The sequence below is a fragment of the Anser anser genome (assembly GCF_964211835.1).
Source record: "Anser anser genome assembly, chromosome: 3".
NCBI lineage: Eukaryota > Metazoa > Chordata > Aves > Anseriformes > Anatidae > Anser > Anser anser.
Window position 1 is genome coordinate 106859528 of NC_139722.1, and position 22495 is coordinate 106882022.

At 36.4% G+C, this 22495-nt stretch overlaps 1 protein-coding gene across 40 annotated transcripts in view; it reads right to left on the reverse strand.

The window, feature by feature from the left end:
• NRXN1 (neurexin 1) overlaps positions 1–22495 on the reverse strand; it is a 725995-nt gene that overhangs the window by 591156 nt on the left and 112344 nt on the right. For 2 of the 40 annotated variants that reach the window (XR_014582547.1, XR_014582548.1), the window contains 2 exons: positions 22324–22491; positions 15518–21837 (listed from right to left, as the gene is read on the reverse strand). The exons of 37 other annotated variants lie outside the window; for them this stretch is intronic. Coding sequence is in view for 1 of the 3 variants with exons in the window: in XM_083831650.1 (XP_083687776.1) it covers positions 22324–22351 (28 nt within the window). In the remaining 2 variants the exon portion in view is untranslated. Of the gene's footprint in view, positions 1–15517; positions 21838–22323; positions 22492–22495 lie in introns of those variants that run through there. One more of the 40 variants, XM_083831650.1, reaches the window with a different exon arrangement.

Here is a 22495-nt window from a genome sequence, read left to right on the forward strand (position 1 = left end):
CTTAATCCTATGCCTCCAATTTATCTTCCCTGCACTGTTGGCCCAGAGCTTGACAAACTATTCCAGGAGTAGTATATCCAAGGTCAAGGAATTACATGCTTCTCCTCTGTAATCAAGGAGCTCCACTACTGCCAAAGTAATGGTTTGCATGGGGATGCTCTGGCTGACAGTTTCATGGGGAAATCATTGCTAAGAATGGTACAAACCCTGCATAAATTCCTTGTTAATATACCTGCTTAAGCCAGTTCCCTATTCACAATTGTGTTTTGAGGGTTTTAGCACATGCATTATCAATTTTACTTCACGTCACTTCAAATTCTATGTTACTTGATCAAAATTTATTACAAAGCTTTAAAGCCATAGTAACGACACTATTGTCTTAAGCAAAACTGTAATCTAAAGAAAATACCTTAGATAAAGATACAGCACTAAGAGCAGTATCTTTGGGGTAACACAGCAGCCACTGATGAATACTATTGTTAGGTTTCTACATATATTGGAACAGGCCAACTGACACATACCAAATTAATTCAATGTTCCTTCTTTCATGATTACTTTTGGACAAGCAGGTCATTACAAGGAGTTGGGTATTCAGAATGGTCTGACATTACATTTATGTTTACACTTCAATGTTCAGCTGATTTTATGAGCCATCCGTTGCACTGTTCATGTTCGCAATTTGTCAGATAAATCACGCAAAGATTATTGTCTCCCTGACTGCATCCCAGCCTTGTGAACCAGAGGAGAAATCGAAACATGCATTTGGGGGGTAGAAGGGGTTGCAATCACATTTGTTAAGGAAAAAGGTGCAGATGATAAAACAAACAAACAAACAAAAAAAAAACACACACAAATAATGCTGTCAAACCAGGTATGCACTTTCTGATCAGATAAATTTTCCTGAATTATTTGTTACGGTAATGACTGAGCTTCAAATACTTTTCTCTGTAAGGATATGTGGAGTTTTGAGATGGTTTATTCCTTGGATAAATTGTTTGACTCAGGGGTTCACAGAAGAAAAATGAGAGGGGGAGGAACAAACATTCACAAACAGAAATCCTGATCAATTGGTAAAAATGAAAGACAATGACCAAATGCAGCTGCACTAATCAAGAAGAGAGAGACTGAATATAGGAAGGGTATTCCAGCAGGATTATCTGATTGAGGATTCCTAAATCAGGAGGATGAGACACAGACCTGACAAGACAAATGGAGGCAACCACAAGAAACAAACCTCCCAGCCACACTAATTGATAGACTAACAAGCTCCAGGCACCACTTTCAGGAAGGATAAACTTTGCAACTGATAAAATTGTGAACCAAGGGACCCCCAAGTTGGGAGGGAGACAGGAAACTATAGATCTCTGTAGGGGTGTGTCCTCACCCCCCACCATGGGGGTGGTGGTGGCGGTGGTGGTGGTTGTGGAAGTCTGCAGAAGAAAGAGGGAGCAGGGGGGAATAAAGGAGGGTGTAGTTGAAAGGGTATAAAATGGGATGGTTGCATGTAAAACAGCACTGACCAGTACACTTGTCTGGCTGAGCCCCGTGTCTGATCTCTGCAGTCTGTCTTGTCTTTTTTATATATTTCACTCATTAAATCATTTTCCTAACTACCTCTGTACATATTTGTACCCTGTCCTGTGCATATGTGAACTGAAAAGGTTAAGCAACAGCTACTGGCGAGACTGGGATGCGGGTGTGTGAACCCCAGTGCCAGCCACTGGAGCCAGGTCAGGAATGGGCACCTTGGCCTGTGGTGCCAGCTACGGAAGTGAGTGCAGGGGTCTCAGCACCAGTCACTGGTGGGACCTGTGTGCGTGCATGGAAGTGGTACCAGCTACTGTTTTGAACCTAGAAAGTGCTCTGTGTGTGCATTCACTAGTGAACTTCTATCTCTACTAGGCAGAAAGGAGGAAGGGGTCTCAGCTGTATATGTCTATGTCTATGTCATGTGAGTTCTGTGTGTAAGTGTTGCCAAAGGCAGCTGTTGACTAGGGCAGCCTTTTGTGGTCTGTTGTGCCACTGTCCTTTTTCAGTGTGTGTTTCCCTGGGATAGGTGCTCAGCTTTGCTACGGGCTGAACATGAAAAGGGGAAAGCAGCAACTGCATTCCTCAGTCTGGGCAGTGAGCCCAGGTCCCTGGGTACTGGGCTGGGCCCCAGTGGCTGGACCTGAACGGTCCTGTGCTGGAGTGTCTGGAGGAGGCAGATACGTGCTTGTTGCTCTCTGGTCCAGTTAATGTTCTCATCCTCCTTATCTCAGTACTACTGCCTCATATTGTGCTTAAACAATAATTTAAAGTAAAATATCCATATATTAACACATTTTAATCGAGCATAACAAAGTGATGACAGTACAATCCTGAAGATGGTTAAAGACCTAAATTCAGAAAACACTATTTTAAGAAGATAGAGCTGTAGTGGCAAAAATCAGAGTAATCCACTATGTTAATGTACTAGAGCATTGTCCACAAAAGGACAGTAAAACATTATTTTGTCATATCTGACAAAGCAATATTAATTTAGGCTATGGCAAATAAATAAATAAAAGCCTTACAAGCTTTGTTTATAATTGTTGTCATATTCAAATCAGATGTGATATATTTATTTATAAGGGTTCATTGTGATGAAAATTAACTTCTAATCAGGGCTACAAAAAAGTTTTCATTTTCTATGTTCAAAGAAGAGTTTAACAAGGTAGATTAGATTGTTAGTCACATTTTCAACAGACAATTTGTGAGATGTCTGGGGTGCTGCAGTTTTGATGCTGTTTCCTTATATGACCTGGATGTAATGCTAAAGCTAGAGCCTGGGAAACAGCAAGATTCAGCCATTTAACTACCATTTGAAAGGTACCTAATCACAACACAAAATATCAAGGACATAATTAAAATTGCCATCACTGAATTAACCTCCTTTCTTTCCACCAATTCTATCCAGTGATGCATTGTAGATATTATTGTCATCTTTCAGACAAGAGAAAATAAGGCATGGTGGAAGAAATGCTTCCAAATCTAAACATATTTCCAAGAAGTACAGCACAAATGTTTTGAAGAAGCTGGGGGCCCAGGTCTGAATTTTACCGGATCTAGATTAGTAAACCACGATGTTAATACTTACTCTGTTCTGACAGTGAAAGCATGAGATAACAACCACACAATCACAACAACTTTTGCATACTTAATTGGAGTATGAAAATATTTTCTTCACAGGCAAGCGTTTATAATCTTAGCTGTGATGTACAGTGGAGAGCTTAACATCTTTTGGAATGTAAGGGTATTTGTTGCACAGCAATTTCAGCTATCTTGCCAGCTCGATTATCACAGTATAGTGCCGGCCAAGTGCAGCTTTTTCTGTATGAGAATATCTCATAGCAGATTTCATGGTTGCTAGGTAGCTGTACAGCTCAAGGGCCCTGAAGGAAACACAAATACTGCAAATTGGTGGTACCCAATCAACAGTCAATCTGTTTAAGGTCCATTACCTCTCATTACCTTTTAACCATTATTTACTTTCTATTAGCTCAGACAGAATGATTGTAAAAAGGATGTTAGAAAAGGGCCAACAGAATAGACACTTTTTCAAGCCAATCCTAATTATTTTGGTATAATTACACAATCCATCAAAAGATAAATACAACCTTCAGTCCAAAATGGCATTCTGTCGAACTTTGTGTTGGCTGCTTATGGACAGATTTGAAGTGTGATTATGGGAAGGAAGGAAGAACAGGATGTATTCATAAGCAACCTTATCTGTTACTTCCCTATTTAGGACATACAATACATGCCTCACATAACCTCCCTGTAGAGACAGAACTGCATATCTGAGACTGTTACAGAATATTCCTAGTGAAAAGACAGGGCAGGGTTTAGAACGATAGCATTTTGATAGTTGTTTAATTTTTGAGAGGAGTAGTCTTCTAGACCTGTATAGCCTGAAAGCTTAGCAGTGTTTTTTGAAGGATGAAGTCATAATAACAAATCTGATTTTCAGAGTAGTGAACTCTGAAGTATTAAACATAACCATGTAAAGTTACAGTTGGTTGTCTGAACCTAATGACCAAGATGACAACTACTAAGTCTTCACAGCCTGTGTAGTCCATTCCCGTGCTAGTTCTTTTTTTTGAATGACTGCACCATTGTAGCAGCTTACTACATAACCATAAAATGGCTGCTGATATTTTGTGCCCATTATTTGCAAAAGACAGTACAGCTGAGTTTTGATACAAGCATTCTGATATTGTAAGTTGTTTTTTCAGAGTGTCAGTCAAGTTTATCTTTTCACTGAGAATGGAGAATGGGAGTGAGGGAGGAAGGGGGGAAAAATAAGGATTGGGACTCAAAAGCAAGCTTCTTATGAGCCTTATTTACAGGCAAGTACTGATGTCTTGTCTTTATTTGTCTGTGTACTAGAACCTATTTACATTCCTGTTTAAACTAATTTACCTGACATCAACGAAATATCTGGGATGTGAGATGCCCAAGCTATTGGTACATTGAATTGTTACTTTTGTATTCTGGGAACTTTCCCCACTATCTCCTGAATTTCTGAAACCATTAAAAACTTTAGGATCATTCAAGTTTAGTTGAAACTTACATTTTCTATGATATTTTTCAGTAACTTGAAATTATTACCAAACATATGGGTTGTATCTTGCGTCCATCTAATTCAGTTGCACCTTTTATGAGGTTTAACTATTAGAGCTTCATCATCTGCTCTTGTACATATCTTTTTATAATTTAACAGTTCCATTATCACAATGATAAGAAGAGTTTACTATCTAATTAGATAAACATTTTCATTCATTGATAAGAATTTCTGAAGGAGTTACTAGGATTTTGCTCTTCATTCCACTGCAACTTTGCATGGATCCTATTTGCAATTCAATAAAATCTTTAACAAAGATAAAGTCATTTGCAGACACAGGTTTAAAATCATGTCCTTTAAACCTTGCAAATGAAATTGAATTTTCTCCCTGTCTTCAAAAATCATCTGCTACAATATTCCCACTCAAAACACTTCACCTTTTTTTCAGCAGTGTAAAAATGTATTAAAAAATCCATTTGCTACCCTTTCAATAAATGTGGTCAGTGCCCCAAGAAATTTAAAGTTTTACTGTGAACCATATGCATACACATACAAACACAAAATATAACTCTAGATCTACAAAATGCATGTGTTTATGCATCTCATGAGATTTGAACAGTAAATGCCAAGTAGAAATTCAGAATGCCATTAGGTCTTTTGCTGCTCCAGTTGCTTGACCTTAATGAAAGTTTGCTCATATTCGAATTCACAGCTGCTGATTGACACTGCAATTGACACAGAAGAGCCACATCCTGAGAGAATGTAAATTGGCCTGACTGTAGTAGTGCTACACAGATTTCATACAGCTAATTATCTTCAACATGAAGAATCATTTTAAATGTAAGCAGATTTAAGAATTGCTCTGCAGAAAGCAGTTCTCCTTTATTTATGGAAAAGAGTCTGCAGCTTCCAGCATTTTCATTCCCTCTGTGAATGCAACACGAGTTATCTGCTGTCAGTGTGCGTGCTTACCAATTAATCTTCAGCTGCATCCCTCTTCTAGAACGTGTCACTGCTGTGATTTTCCCTCAAATGGCTTTCCTGTTATTATGTTCTCACATTTGGATTTGTATCTTAATTATATGTTAATATTTCTGTACAAGGAAGGGGGTAAATCAATCTCATGAATTAATAGTGAACGAAGAGATAATCCAGGAAGGATAATGCACTGATAGAAGTGTTCTCATGGGATGTATTCTACAAGATTGAAAACAACAGCTCATAAAGAACTGCACTGATTAGAAGTGACTGAAGGAGCAAGAAAGTTGAGGACGGGCAGAACAGCTCAAAGAATATAAAGGCGGTTATTTTGTTATTGTTGTTTTAACCTGAAATAGGAGGCACATATATATATATATATGCGAGTTTGAAAATTGAAAAAAGCTAGTGGGGCCATTAAAAATTAATTTAACTATTTAACAATCCTGATGGATGCACCTTTTTCCACACACAGAATCCTACTGCATTCACCTTAGCTTATGCTAGCAGTGATGTATGGGTTCCCTTCTGTTGCAGACTACTTAGGAAGGTTCTTCCAAAATTTACTGTCTGTTACTAGATCACTTCTTTTACCCTTTCCACCATGGAAGAATCATGGCTAAACTGAAGCACAAATTAGTTACAAAAATAATAGGTAGGGAAAACCAAAATAAAAATAAAAAAATAAGTAGGCAAAAATCCATGTACTTATGGTTGAACTTTCCTTTTATTGAAAACATGAAAATAAGCTTCTATTTCAAATAAACACAGAATAAATGATCAAACTGTCAGAAGTCTGTGCCTAAGTGCTGTGCTAATTTCATAGATTTGTTGATATTGTTGAGAAAATCATTCACCATGGAGGTTTTTGTTTCAATTTTCTTGCCATCTCAAAACTTCTCAGAATTGTTTTACCTTGTGTGCCCGTAAAAGTCAAAGACTGTCCTAGAAGCTTTGGTAAGTTAAGGAGGAACTGGCAGATGGTTTATGAATAAGAGCAGTTTTGTAAAACAAGCTTCATTGCAAATTTACTTTCAAGCAACTGCTCTCAAGTCCCATTAATCTTCTATGAGAAACAGGGAGATAATGCTTTCACGCTTTTTATTCCAAGCAAACCTAATAACAGAGAGAAAGAGACTTAGAACCAATCACTCTAAATAAAAATTGTATCTCTTAAGTGAAAAATCATAATGCATTTAAAGAAATAAAATGCATTAAAGAAACCTGAGAACATCTCATAACAATTAGGAGCAAGGAAAAAAAATAAATGGGAACAGAACATGTAACAGTTAATACTATGATTATTTTTGGAAGTCTTTTATTATAAGTGCTTACAGTTATGTCAGAAAAGGAATAGATGAGCCAACACAAGGAATTTCAGCTTGTATTTCTGGGATTCAAAATTGTTTTAAATATCTGATATTTCAACATTATCTAGTCAAAAATCATGTACGGGTAAACTTAGTTCTGTTCCCTAAAATAATTCCCTTCAGATTTAAAGGGGATTCATCTCCAAATTTCATATCCCACTCCATTCAAGTAGAAATCCTTTTTATCACACTACCGAAGTAGTCTAAAAGCATCCAAAACACAGACCCCATGATTTTCTGATTTTAGCTGGAAATGCAGCAGTCAAAGCTAAAATGTTTTTCATCGGTACTGGTATCATGTTTCTAGCTACTTATAACCGATACAGAAATATTTTTCCAGTGAGGTTGGTATTTATCTTGGTCCAAACTCTCTTCTCAGTATTTGCATTTTGTAAAACAATAAGGAATGATACCAGTAAAAGCAAGAAAATGAAAATAATAATTAAAAAAAAAAAGTTATCTATTAATTGCAGTTGTTATAGCATCAGGTTGTGCGGAGATCAAAAGTCCACCTGAAAGTATTTTGTCCATATCTCTCCCAGCTGCAGCTTAATTTTTGCCCCTTTCCATTCACTTTTATTTCAAGCCTGGAAGGTTAAACCCCTAGCACATAAAAGAAACACACACTCAAACTTTAAGATGTTTACAACTGAGATGACATTTATGGCACCTGTGCAGTCTCAATTTTTTCACTTTGAAATAATTTCACATTCCCTTCCAGATAGAAAATATCACTAGTTTTTACTGACCAGCCATATAATAGCACTGATGAACTCCATCCTGTAACTTAATATCCTCATTTTTTTTACATCAAATAATAATGACTCAGCTTCTAATACATCATTCTTCTGTGGAATTACAAAAGAACAACAACAAAACCCTTTGATGTAAACAAGAATGGTCCAAAGAAGAAAAATGAGAAGTATTTAAATAGAGTATTTTGATTGTCTGGTATTCATGTTCTTACTATCTCAGGACAAAATATTAGGTATAGAATACTGCACAGTATCCCATGAATTAATGAAAAATGAGAGTTCAATTACATATTCTAGTGTCAGCCAGCAAGAAGAAATACGCACTGAAAGTAACCAAAATTAATACCAGAGGGAAACTGAATCACTGAGTGCTATGACAAATTATAAACTTTAAATCAACAGAATATGTGTAAATAGGATGTGGACTCCAAAGACCTCTCATTCATTCACTACTTCTTTCAAAACCCCAGCCAAAGTGGTCTGATCTCTCATTTAAACTGGAGATATACACAGTAAATTTTAGAAGCCATCAGAGACTTATCATCATGATCAATTTTAGGCTAATTATTGAGCTGCATAGAGAACTGCATTGTTTCCAAAACCTTCAGTCCCAGAGTCCTTTTTTCATGATATAGAGTTACTTTAAATCTGTTTTGGTGACCAACTTCATTATGTCCTGAGTGTCATTTGGGCTCATACTTCAACATTTCCAGCTCAACTAGAAATAGGAAGTTTGAATGAAGCATATTTTAGAAGTAATTTTAATGTTGCCTGCAAAGAATTGTTTCCATCTTTTGGAAAGTGCTTTCCCCTCATGCTCAATTTACCCATGTAGTATTTAAGATGTTTGCTTATAGTACTCACTCTCCTTACATAGTGAAGATTCCTTCTTCATCTACCATCTACCGTAAGACTCCACTTAATGCAGTGATCACTAATGGCATACATTTTACATGAATACTAATTGTGGGAAGGGCCATGCAAGTTTGAGGTTTGTAAGATTCTTGTAATAGAGTCTGCAGTATTGCTTCAATGTTTTATCCACTCTCTTCATTCATAGAGATGTGGGTAGAATTAAAAAGAAAAAAAAAATAGAATAATTCATGTACATTTTCTTTCTTGTACCTAGGGATTTAGAAGATAAATCAGGTAGGAGCTGAAAGTGCTAACAGTATTATGGGGAAAAAAGAAAGTGCAGAGACAAACTTTCAGTTCCTGTCATGCATTGATATTCTCAGCAAATATATGAAGGTGGAATATGAAGTACTGTTGCTGAGACAAGTCATATCATTGTTAGAAAAACAATCCAAATCATGTAAAATGAATCAGTCCATAACACAATTGTGGTCTTCCTTCCCTGGGCCACAGAAACTATGCACAGGAAAGCCACCCCCCTTTTCCCCAAACTGAGATTCCTGCATCCACCAGACAGTAATGCTGCCACTGAGCAACAACTGGTTGCTGAAAATACAAATCTTCACCCTATCGAAACAGTTAGAGAAAGTCCTTGTATAACCAGAGAGAGAAACACTGGTTTAGAATAGGTGTTGGATTTGTTTTTGAAGGGGAAATATGGAACTGACAGAACCTTGCTCAGAATAAACGGATAAAGCCACAAGATAGAGTGCAAATTGGAAAGCAGGAAGTATGTCTTATGAAGAAGATTGTACCCTTGTTGACAACAAAAATGATTATATTTGAGAGAAATAGTCTATTTCACATACTGGCAGCCCACCATCACTCAATGTATCAGTGGGATATGAAGCTTTAAATCTTGTTCAGCATTGGTGGCTTCACTCTATTTCCTGTCAACGACATCCAAGAAAGTCATTACTGTCTGCCAGAGAAGCTACAAATTAGTTGATAGTTTTAATAATGATTTTATTCAGAGAGACAAGCAGAGTTAAAACACACAAACAAACAAACAAACAAAACCCAAAAAAACTTGTCAGCCCCAGGCTGGCACTCTTCCTGGCAGCAGTGAATGGACCTGATAAATACAGAGAGCAACCCACCTTCATAAATACAGAAATTGTTCGAGCTTCCAGGAATTATGGCAAAAGATGGAGCACGCAAGCTCCTTTTCACTAGCTACAGCAGCATTTTACATCTTTCATTGTAAACCCAGGAAACTTGGAAGAGAGTCAGTTGTTCTTATTTAACTTCTCCACACTTCCAGGACAGCAGCTCTGAAAGGCTGGAGTTAAATCCCAAACCGACAGGCTGACACACACTGCTTTGTCAATAGAACAGCACTGAATTACGTGGCTTGCAATCAGGTGTGAAAGCACTAATAGCAGTTTTCATCACAGCTCAGCTTCTCAGATTTAAAAATCTTTCAGTTCTTTCCTTTCTAAAAAGAAGAAACATTTACTTTTTTTTCTTTTTTTTTCTCTTTCCCCTCCCCATGGAGGTTTGGTGGTTAGCAATGAGGATAGCAAGAGTGGCTCATTAGCAATATTTCAAAACAATATTACAATATTAAGCCAAAGTCCTATTTTATTTATTAATTATTTATATTAATTTAGACTACATTAAGAGCTATAAAAATTTTAACTAAGGACTTCCCAGATTCCAAGATGACCTTTTAAATCCTTCTGTTGATCTGTTGGGGCAGGAGGCCATTGACATTTTAAAAGTCTTGAGGGTTTATTTTAAGATTTGCTACATGTATCATCAGAAAATTGCTGCCTAGTAATAGAGCATACCTATTGAAGTAAAACTAATCAGGAAATCTTTAAATTAGGCTCTTGACAAACATGCATTCTGAGGTACAACAGAATGGCCCTGGAAGCCAGCCAGCTGAAGGAGAGCATGGTTTGCTTGTAATGTTTGTATTCAAGATTTATTAAGTAGAGGGATGTGTATTATGAATGATGAATTGTAGCATTCCTGATTCTTGCATCCCTGATACTGTTCTGTGATTAGTCTTGTAACAAACCTAATCAAGCTGGCCTCTATTCATAACCTTTTTAGATTAGTCTGTTCTTCTTTAGTGAACCAAGGGAATAAATTTAGTGCCCTGCTAAGGACTGGCAAGCTAGCTTATGGTCTTGGAGGATACACTTTTTCAAGGTTAAATCCAAAGGTCATACATTTTAAGAATTCAGTACAGTTAAGATAATATGTTTTATAGCAGAGTTAACATTTCATTTTGGGCTGACAACTCATATCCATCCTATTTAAAAAAAACAACAACAACAACTAAACACCTACTCACATCTTCTTTACAGATGCTTGTTTTCCATTGTCCTAAAAACCTGTTTAATTCATTGAATACACAATCTGATAGAAAACTTTCTGAAAAATGCAAGGAAACAATGAAAAAAATAAACTTAAAAGTGTAGTGGAGCTACACTCAAAACGACAGTGCAAAAAAAAAATCTGTAAAAGAACTGACTGTAAAAGAACTGATCCTTTAAAGAAATTTAAAAAGACGAAACAGGAGATCAAACCTGGCAGTAGCCCTTACACAAACTGAAATGAAACTGAAATGAGCCTCTTGGCAGTGAGACTTTTAATTGGCTGTTGTAGTGATTCTCTGCTAGAGTCTGGCTTTGTTTGCATCAGCATTTTTGTCAGTTACCTACAGCTAGGTACTTGTCATCAAAGTTCCATGAAGCATTTCAGCTTGCAAGTTGATAGGCTTGAAACACTCTTCATTTTGTAATATTAAAACAATTAAATAGTTATTGCACTGTACATTAAAAAAAAAAAAAAAGAAAAAAAAAGAAAAAAACTCCCAGTTCATTAGATCTCTTCATAATGTGATCCATTATGGAAATTTAGGGGCTTGATGATTAGATGTAAAGCTATGCAATTGATGAAAATAATGCCTGAAGCCTGTATGGTGCCAGAAAACTATGAAAGATAATTTGCAGTTCTGGTTCCACTCTTACCTCTTTTCCTTGATTTAATGTATTTCTTGTGTGAACTTTTCCATAATTAGAGACCTGGCCATCAAAATCAGTCATCTTTCATTCACTCATTCTGTCAATATGTATGTCTTTCAACATATTGTGTAAAATTTTATACATTAATTGGGGTTGGCTGAAAATGTAGTTTACTGCTATCACCTAGTGTAAAAGCATATCAAGATTAATCTATATAACCTTTGCATATGTCTAAACCTTTTAGAACATCCCTATGCTGGCCATGTTTGCATTCAAGTATACGGAGTGGAGCAGAGGATTCAGGATTCAATGCAATGTTTGTAAAAGTTACAAACTTAGGAATCCAGGTCACTGGCTGAATTATTAACATGGGTATTAACATTAACAGTCCAGCACAGAGGTGCCCATTTCTTGTTGCATTCCCTCTTGGCTTTTAAGGCATCTGCAATGACTTTTCTTTCCTGAAAAATTGAGTTAAGATGTTTCAGACTGGGCACCCACAAAAAGTCACCCATAATGCAATTATCAAAAAAGAATCTGCTCAGAAATAGGTCAATTGTGGTTTAAAATACCAAAATATATTCCTACAGTTAACAATTTTAAGTTTAAGGGTTTGATATTTAAGATGTTGATCACATTGTACCCGTGCAGTAGTACTCAATTGGTATGCTTTACTGAATAAAATGTTTCAGCCACTTGTCCTATTGCACTAACTTTGTTACTGCCTGTAATCTCTCCACCTGCTCTGTTAACAACTGACAGTTCATCTGACATATACACAATATTAAAATGTATAGTCTGACATCATTTTGCTATTCTAAAAGCAAAAACCATTCAAACAAAACAAAACAGAGCAAATATACGTACACATGAATTTATTGATTTAAAATGTGAATTTAATAACACAAGTGGACAAGTGATCAATAATTTCCTATTTTTCCTAGATATAAAAAATAAGCTATCTACATGGCCTTTTTTTTTTTTTTTCTTTGAACAGTCAGGGAGCTTCCAATCTAAATAGCTGTCTTTTGATACTTCTCCTGTAATAAAAGCTATGAATATTTTGATATTAAAATCAAAACTGCAATTATACTTTTAACTATGACTCATTGCTGATTTAAATTGTTGTGATTAAGTATGTTTCTTTATGCATACAAATTATAGATTCAGTTTGCAGATTGTGTGAGAATTAGGACATCCTAGCTAGACATTATTGCTGCTAAGTGCTTGTGCTCTGTGAGTGATGCTCCTGGCAAACGCTGTATTTGCTTCTTGAAATCTTTTATTAATTCTGATATAAATTTGGGGTTAGAAAGTTTTTTTTAATATAAAAAACATATAGGCAATGCCTGTATACTCTAATCTACTCCTGAATAAATAAATAAATAAATATTTAAAAAAAATTTATATGGTGAATTATTTCCCTGGGCAAAAAGTTCCATGTGGGTGCTTGAATGAGTGAAAAACAATTTTTGTGGAGGGAATAAATTCATAATTCATGGCTTCATAACTATTCTCAAACCAGTACTACCTATCTATTAAAAGAAGCACAATTTAAAAAAATACTGCAAAGCAACATGAATACTGTAACTTGCATAAACAAATCAGTAGAGGCAGACAGCTATTATGAGACTAAATGCAAACAGCCCATTTTATACACAAAGGTTGCTGCTACACCATTGACCATTACCTATATTTCTATAACAAAGAGGGACTAAGCTACAAAGATATTCAGTAAAATTCCTCCTGTTTAGGCACCATTGAAAGGAATGAGATATTAGGCATCTACTGGGATTTAAATACCTCAAAAATTTTCCTGGTCCTGTTAGTAAATTATTGGTGCAGTACATATTATTAGAGTTTTCCTTGAGGCTATTACTTTTTCATGTGAGAGACAAATAAAAAAGAAGTAAAACCCCATAGCAATACACTACAACAATATGCTTTAGGCAGGGTGTGTGGTACCTTTATGAAGTCCCGGTGAAATCACCAGACAGTCTTCAAAGAATCATAGAATCATTAATGTTGGAAAAGACCTCCAAGGTCATCTGGTACAACCATCACCCTACTACCAATGTCACACACTAAACCATGTCCCTGAGCACAGCGTCTAACCTTTCCTTAAACACCCCCAGGGACAGTGACTCCACTGCCTCCCTGGGCAACATGTTCCAATGCCTGACTACTCTTTCTGAGAAGAAATGTCTCCTAATTTCCAACCTAAACCTCCCTTGGTGCAACTTGAGGCCATCCCCTCTTGTCTTTTTGCTAGTCATCTGCGAGAAGGGGCTGACTCCCAGCTCCCCACACCTTCCTTTCAGGCAGTTGTAAAGAGCAGTAAGGCCTCCCCTGAGCCTGCTCTTCCCCAGACTAAACAACCTGCTCCTCATAGGACTTGTGTTGCAGGCCCTTCACCAGTCTCATAGCCCTTCTCTGTACAAGCTCCAGGGCCTCGATGTCCTTCTTGTAATGAGGGAACCAAAACTGAACACAGTATTCGAGATACTCAGCAGAGCAGAGTACAGGGGGACAATCACCTCCATGCTCCTGCTGGCTACACTATTCCTGATACAAGCCAGGATGCCGTTGGGCCACCTGGGCACACTGCCAGCTCACCACTCGTAACCGGTCGCCAGCTGGATTTCACTCCATTCACTACCACTCTCTGGGCCCGTCCATCCAGCCAGTTTTTAACCCAGCAAAGAGTGTACCTGTCCAAGCCATGGGCTGACAGCTTCTCCAGGAGAATACTGTGGGTGACCATGTCAAAGGCTTTGCCAAAATCTAGGTAGCCTACATCAACAGGCTTTCCCTGATCCACCAGGTGGGTCACCCGGTCATAGAAAGAAATGTGGTTGGTCAGGCAGGACTTGCCTTTCATGAACCCATGCTGAATGGGTCTGATCCCCTGGTTGTCCTACAGATGCTGTGTGATTGCATTCAAGATGACCTGTTCCATCATCTTTCCTGGCACCGAGGTCAGGCTGACAGGCCTGTAGTTCCCCAGGTCCTCCTTATAACCCTTCTTATAGATGGGCATCACACTAGCAAGTCTCCAGTCATCTGGGATGTCTCTGGATGACCATGACCACTGATAGATGTTGGAAAGTGGCCCAGCAATCACATCCACCACCTCCCTCAGCACCCTCGGTCTTGTCCTAGGAATACCTTTAAATAAATTCCCTTAATGCCTAATTTGCAATAGTCTCAACCACCTTGAGGACCAGCAAGTGATGGTAAAACCATGGAAGAGCCTAGGATTACACATCATCCTGGTGTGTTTGGCATCCACCACCAGGATGTAGAGGTCACAAAGAAGGAGCCGTGAGGCTCTTGGTTAAAGCTATGGGCTTATCAACAGCTAGAAAGAAAGTACTTGAAACTGAGAGGCCTGCCTGCAGAGCGGGGGAGGTGTCCTGAAGTCTAAAAGGCAGAGGGCAGATCCAGCCTTGCACAAGTCCCTTTAGAGCCAAAGTCCAAAAATCAATGGCCATTTCCAGCAGTAAAATAACTCCATATTTATTCCATATCACAGATCTGTGACCCTAGCAATACCTAGTTATGCTTAGAGAGAGGATTCTTGTCCAGACTCTCTACAAGAAAAAGAAATGGTTTTGATCCATACCTGTAACAAATGAGCCTCAGTTATTCCCTGCTTTGAGCTAATTTCTGCAAGACTCTCAGTTCTCAAATACTTGTCAATACAAACATGCATCTTAATCATCATTATTTTTAATATGTAAGCCAATTATAGTTAGCTGTAAATGGAGACGCATAACAATAAAATGTTTCCCATAATTAAAAGCGAAAAAAGTCAAGAACTGCCTGCCAACACTAACTTTGCTGATTTGACAGCGTGCCTACTCTTTGCTTCCAAAATCTCTGTATTAGAATTTTAGTCCTTTTTTCCTTTTTTTCCCTTTTCTCCCTGCCCCCCCCTTTTTTTTGTTAGCTTATATATATATATATAATATATATAAATAACAACTATATATATATATGTTTATAGGGGATTTCTTGAGATTGAGTTTTCTATGTAGAAACTTTTGTAAATCTTTCCATTGCTAACTTAAGTCTTTTCATTTTCCTTTCAACACCTCAGTCTTGTAACCAGGAAAAATGTTTCTACATTGGCAAAAGACCAAATGCACATTCTAAATACTGTAAGTAGTTAAAGTATAGCAGACCATCTTAAATTTAATGGTTGTTGGTTTATTAAGATTAAATACACATTTAAGAGAAAAAATCGTTTCTTCTCTGGCTATCTAAGCAAAGATCTATTTCACACACATTTCTGTTCCAGACACAAAAGTGTAATTATCTCAAGATTCTTATTTTGCATTAATATAGCCCTATCAGCAAGCCAGAATGTTTAGTATGCACTGCTCCAGCGTAGGCGTATTAATAAAAAATTGCCTGCCATTGCAAAGCATGTTAAATTCTAGAATTTCCATATGGTAAGATACCATGTCAAAGAGGTTTCAGGGCATTGTTTTTTATATTCCATGTCATCTAGCCAATCTTTGTGCATTTGGAGACCCATGCTAAAATGTCATTCACAGTAATTTGTGTAGATGTTTAAAATTTCTCACCACATTTTCAGTCAAGGTCCTTCTTGATTGTTTTAAGAAAAAAAAATGTGGAGATGACTGGCTAAAAAAGTACATCAAGCTAAAAGTAAAGTACTCAAGTAAAAGTACTCAAGCTAAAAGTTGATTTTTAAAATAAAATTTACAGTTTACAGAGTCATAAACTCTTAAATATACTGGTACAGGTTAATTCAGTGGTTGTAATAGCTAGAATGATTTTGATTTTAAATGAGAGCTGAGATAGCAACACAGAAAATGACGATAGTAAAAGACAAATTCTGTCTTTGTAAAAAAGCAGTCTGATTGGATTTTTTTAATGGAAGAATTTAAGCATGATTTCTTTAGATCATATAGGCATAACTGCTAGAACCCTTATCCCTTAAAAAGCTTTCAGTATATGAAAGCAATTTCCTTGCAGTCAGAAAAAGCCACTCAAGTTCATGTCAAAGCAAGACTGTTTATTTTAAACTAGTATTTTCATGTCAAGAAAAAAAAAAAGAGAAAAAGAAAAGAACTTAAAACAAAACAAAATTATCTGCCAAGTTATATAAACACACTTAGTGTTAGATTTATTTTGCTTTGACACTCATTAAAAATAGATGATTTTGATTGATACATTATAAAAAAGAATTGCTTAATTACAGAGAATATGAATTAAAGCTAATAAGATTCAATTACAGAAAACATGTTTACAGCATTTACTTGAGCTTGCTACCAGACAAGCTGTTCTACTTAACTATTCTGAAAAATGTTGAATTAAGGAAGTCATTTTTACAGAACCTGTTCTGTTATGATCTCAGTTTTTTTGTGCTCCACTGCATTGAATGAACCAGAGTAGCGGGTCTGAGTACAAATAGATAAGAAAGATATATATTTTTAACAATACAAGATATCATATGATAGAAGCCTCTGGCCACTCCTGAAAAGAATAAGTGTTCTCTGAACCTGGCACATACAAACTGTCTCCCTCATGTTCAATGCTGCTGCAAAAACCTTTTATGAATCTGTTTTTATGGTCATCCTTTCCCTTAGTTGGATGCTCCTCTGGAGAACAGTCTTAGAAAAAAATTTCAGATCATTTAGGAAATATATAACATTTGGTCTAAGTAACAGTAAAAACTCCTCACAGGCATCAAATATCATATCTATTTTGAAGCCAGTTTGACTACATAGCAGAGTTTCAAAGTTCATCCTCTGAAATTTAACCTATGACAATGTTTGAGTGTAAATTGACTATACCAATACAGCCATTCATGGTCAGAGGTATAAATGACTATTTGGTGGTTACTGAATTAATTTGAAATTTAAATTTGTGTTGGCAGCAATTTCTTCAGAAAACATTTGGAAATACATGTGCATGTCACAATGAGTGGGGAATAATATGTAAATTAAGCTGCAGTCCATAACTTCTGAGAACCACACATATTGGGCAATGTCTGAATCAGAGAAATAAGAACAGATTTTGAGCAGAGTTAAGCTATGCCATCTGTCCTTTAAGATATTGTTCTAGCTGTTTTTCAGTTTCCAAGGAGACTGGTAAGATGGATGTGAAGATATACCCTCTAATTCTCTCCATCCTTCCTTCCCTCTCTCTGTTTCCTCCTTCTTTCCTCACTTCCTTCCTTCCCTCCCTCCCTCTTTTCCCCCCTTTTTCTTTTTGTCAGCTCCTGCAGTTCCTCACAGCTATCTGCGACTGCTCCGTGCCTCATACGGATCTCCTTTTCGAGCAGAGGTCTTGCCCAGCTCTCTTACTACTTCTGACCCATCCTCTGACTTCTAATACATACATTGAACTATTCAGAATTGACTTCTTTTAAGCAAAAATTGTGATTAATTAGCATACAGAATCTGTGAGTATTCTGCACCTATTTGAAATGATTTGAAAAGATACAGGATATCAAACTATAGGAGTAAACAGGATGGGAGAAGGCAGTAAGGATAATTGTATTCAATTGTATATCAAAAAATGCAAAATCTTCTAACCAGAGATGAATAAAATCGGATTTCTGTCCTATGGGAAATGTCACAGTTTCATTTGTTTTTATCCCAAATTGCCACAATAATGTGTTTAAATTTCATATTAAATGAAAAATAATCTCAAATAAACCCCATTGATGACAGTATATTCACTAAGATATACCTTAAAGCAATATATTACTCAGAATAAGAAATACACATCAAAAAATCCTATTTAATTTCAAATTAGGTATTCAATAGTAGTCTATACAGAGTACTTATATAAATGGTAACGTAAAGAGAAAAACACCTATTTCTGCTAATCTGATCTAAAATTCCCAGTACTTCTGGTGTGTTTAGTTTTGCTTTGCTCTAAAAAAAATCAGTGTAACCTGATCAATAAGACTTTTGATTTTTTATGAATTAATAAGTGGCTAAAAAGTTCCAAACATTATTGCCTTATCCATACTTCTAAATGTTTTTCTGGATTTTTGTCTTTAAAATCACAAAAGATTGTCAGTTGTATGAATTCAAAATATTGGATAAAAGCTTTTTTTGTTTGTTTTTCTTTGAACAGGTACTTTAATATTTGGGGTTGCTGAAAGTTAAATTCTACAACTACATGACTTGGGTATAGCACACAGTAACGGTAATTTCCAAAGATGTGTTGGGCAACTGGAAAGACTGAAGCAAAGGGAAGAACCTTCCCTGTTTTAGGCATTACCTTCCAGATTTCATTGGTCAAATAATTATTGTTGAATAATTAATACTTGGAGTAAAACCAATGACAAAACAAGTGACAGTGAAGCAACTGAGGACCTGAGGATTAACTGAGAAATCACCTCCAAGGAGCATTCAAGTCACTAAAACAATCTTTCTAGTATGTAATAACTAATCATATACTCTATCATTTTTTAGTGTATATGATACAACAAGAGCAATTTTAATAAAGTTTTCAGATGGTCTCTGGACACATTCTAGGTAGAAATGACTTGGATTAAGAAAAAGAAGATTACAGATATTTATAGCCTACTCTTTTAAAAAGAATTAAACAAACAAACAAACAAACAAAAAGATGTAAATCCACATCAGTAAGAAAACAAACAGGTTGCTTTTGTCCTCCCATTGCCCCTCTCAAGCTGTTATGTTTTCCCAGTGGAAAATAGAGCAGATTGGCTTAGGAGCTCAGAACATTAAAGAAACTAAATTTACTTTCAGCATGTGGAAGTATAATAAATGTGTTTGTTTGGGCCTGCAAGATAGACTTCTTGAATAATAATACTGGCATCAACATCCTTTGAATTAAAATAAAATGGTGTTTTCCTGACTTTTTTAAGAGATCTTGGATTTGCTACTATCTATTCATTTTGGGTGCCTTATTCAGGCCAGTTTTACTACATAATGACGAAATTTTTTAAGTCAGTAAAAAAACCACTGAAGTAGCCATAGTAGCATAATCAAGAAATATTTGAGGTGTATAGTCTACTTAGGGAGAACACAAAAAAACTACACTTACCAGAACTTCTTTGTCGGAGACTGGCTACAGAGGGTTCTAGTGAAAAAGCCTTTTTTGATGAACCATACATGCTTCCTCTCATCTTGAAACAACTGTCCTCTTAATAGAAAATCAGTACTGAGCTTTGTAAAGCCAAGTCAGTGCCATGTGAGCAGCAGCTTTTATGGATTATCTCTGAACGTCTGTGAGGAGCATGTGTAGCTCATAGAGACACACAGTGTTGTATCCTATATGCAGGTAGCTTGCAGAACTTCAGGAAATTTTGGCACAATATAAAAGTAAGAGCAAAATTATTTCTAACAAGTTCACCATTTGGCTAATTAAAGATCTACGGAATTCCTCATATCTAATTATACAAAACCAAATAACAACAACATAAACACTGTTCTTTTTAAACAATGCTTTAGAGCAAAAATTGTTCAGGTTAGGATAATCTCACTGTTAATGAGCAAGTTTCATAATCTCAGTAGGACCTTTAACATGGGCCTACCTTGTCGCCTGGTCCATAACATTTAAGTCATCATTCCAATACTATAGTAGAAAACATAACACTCTTTTATATACAATTGTGACTTAATTTTCTAAAGAGTATAAACAGATTCATCCTCAGCTGAAGTCAACAAAATGTAGGTCAGCAACTTTGTAAAAAACAAGTGTAAGATTTAAGGCAGGTGAGGCTGACTACCACATAAGGTTTAATAGATGTCCTTACGATATTCAGTTTAAAACTTAAAAAGCTTGACTTGTTTACAAAAGCAACTTAATATCTACTAAATAGTGTCTACAGAGAACATTAACTACTGTTTTGTGAGCAAAGCTAGTTATATTATTTTATCATAGATTGGCTTGAGTTGGAAGGGACCTTAAAGATCATCTAGCTCCAACCCCCCTGCCATAGGCAGGGATGCCACCCACTAGATCAGGTTGCTCAGGGCCTCATCCAGTCTGGCCTTGAATGCCTCTAATGGGGCATCCACAACTTCTCCGGGTAACCTGTTCCAGTGCCTCACCACCCTCTGAATGAAGAATTTCCTCTTAACATTTAAGCTAAATCTCCACTCTTTTAATTTAAAATCATTCCCTTTTGTCCTAACGTTATCTACCTGAGTAAAGAGTTCTTCTCCATCTTTTTTATAAGACCCCTTTAAGTATTGAAATGCTGCAATGAGGTCTCCCTGGAGCCTTCTCTTCTTTAGGCTGAATATCCTCAATTCTTTCAGCTTTTCTTCATAGAAGTGCTCCAGCCCTCTCATCAGATTTGTAGCCCTCCTCTGGACCTGCTCTAACAGGCCCACATCTTTCTTGTGCTGGGGACCCCAAACCTGGACACAGGACTTCAGGTGGAGCCTCAAGAGGGCAGAATAGAGGAGGACAATCATCTCCCTTGACCTGCTGGCCACTCCTCTTTTAATGCAGTCCAGGATGAAGTTGGCATTTTAGGCTGCAAGCACACACTGCCAGCTCATGTTGAGCTTTTCATCCACTAGAACCACCGAGTCCTTCTCTGCAGGGCTGCTCTCAATGAGTTCTTCTCCCAGTCTGAACTGATGTCTGGGATTGGACCAATCCAGGTGCAGCTCCTTGCGCTTAGACTTGTTAAACCTCATTAGAGTCACATAGGCCCACTTCTCCAGCCTGTCCTGGTCCTTTGAATGGCATCTCTTCCTTTATATATTTGAAATCTATAAACCCGATTTTTGTTTTCTCCTCTAATTTGTATTTCTTTTTAGTCTGAAACTGCATTTCTTTAATACAAGAAAGATGGACAAAAAGACCACTGATTGTTTCAGCTCTTGAATGGTATAAAAGGAACAACATAGCTGTGATATGGTGAAACTTGTCAATATGCATTTACATGAAGTTCATATATTAAATGAAAGAAGCAAGCTTAAAATTTAATTAAGTCTTGTTTGTAGAATGAAGTGAATCTAATCATTGCTGTTTGTGCACTTTTTACTACAGCTTTTTCTTTTTTTTTTTTTTTTCATTTAATTAAATGCCAACACCTAATGAATTGGTCATTATGAAGAGATATGTGACCACTATAGCAAGTTCACATTCCCTTAGGGAAGGGAGAGATACCATATTTTATGAAGGTTGATTGTCATGTTAATGGTCATCTCAATTTAAAATTTGTGTAAATGGAATCTTCATTTTCCATTTGTGCAGCTTGCAGTTTCACAGTGATTTTATATCTAAAATAAATTAAAAACCAACTTTCAGTCACACAGACATATATCAAGGGAAAACTATCAAACATCTCTAATTGGAAAATAGAAAAAGTCTTAGTTAAAACATATATATATATATTTATATATATATATATATGCATATCTGTTGAGGTAAAGGTCAATGAAGTTGTAGTAGAAACCAAAAAAAAAAAACAACTGTAATATATTTATGACTTGGATCTTGGCTAGAATGAATTGGGAGTAACCCACTGATTCCAGCTGAAATCATCATTATTAAAAAAGGTACAAGTCTTGTCTTCCAGTGAAGTGTTTGCATTTCCTGATAAAATTTATACTCTTCTCTCAGTCTGAATATTATAGTCATTTCAAAAAACACAGCAACCTTTTCTTCTCTAAACAAGGTTTTTTTCCCGTTTTCTAAAGAAAAAAAAGCTTAGCTCCTTTTTTGTTGTTGTTGTTCTTTTTTTCCCCCTGCTATTTCTTACTTACTGTTAATCTTACAGAAAAAGATGATCATTTTGACTTTGCTTTCAAGCAACATGAAGTCTTGCTCTTTTATTAACATTTGGCCTTTTCTGAATGAAGTGTATCCTCAGAGGTCAACAGAGGCCATTAATAAGTCCAAAGCCAGTCAGAGGTCTTGTCACACCTTCCTGTCTGC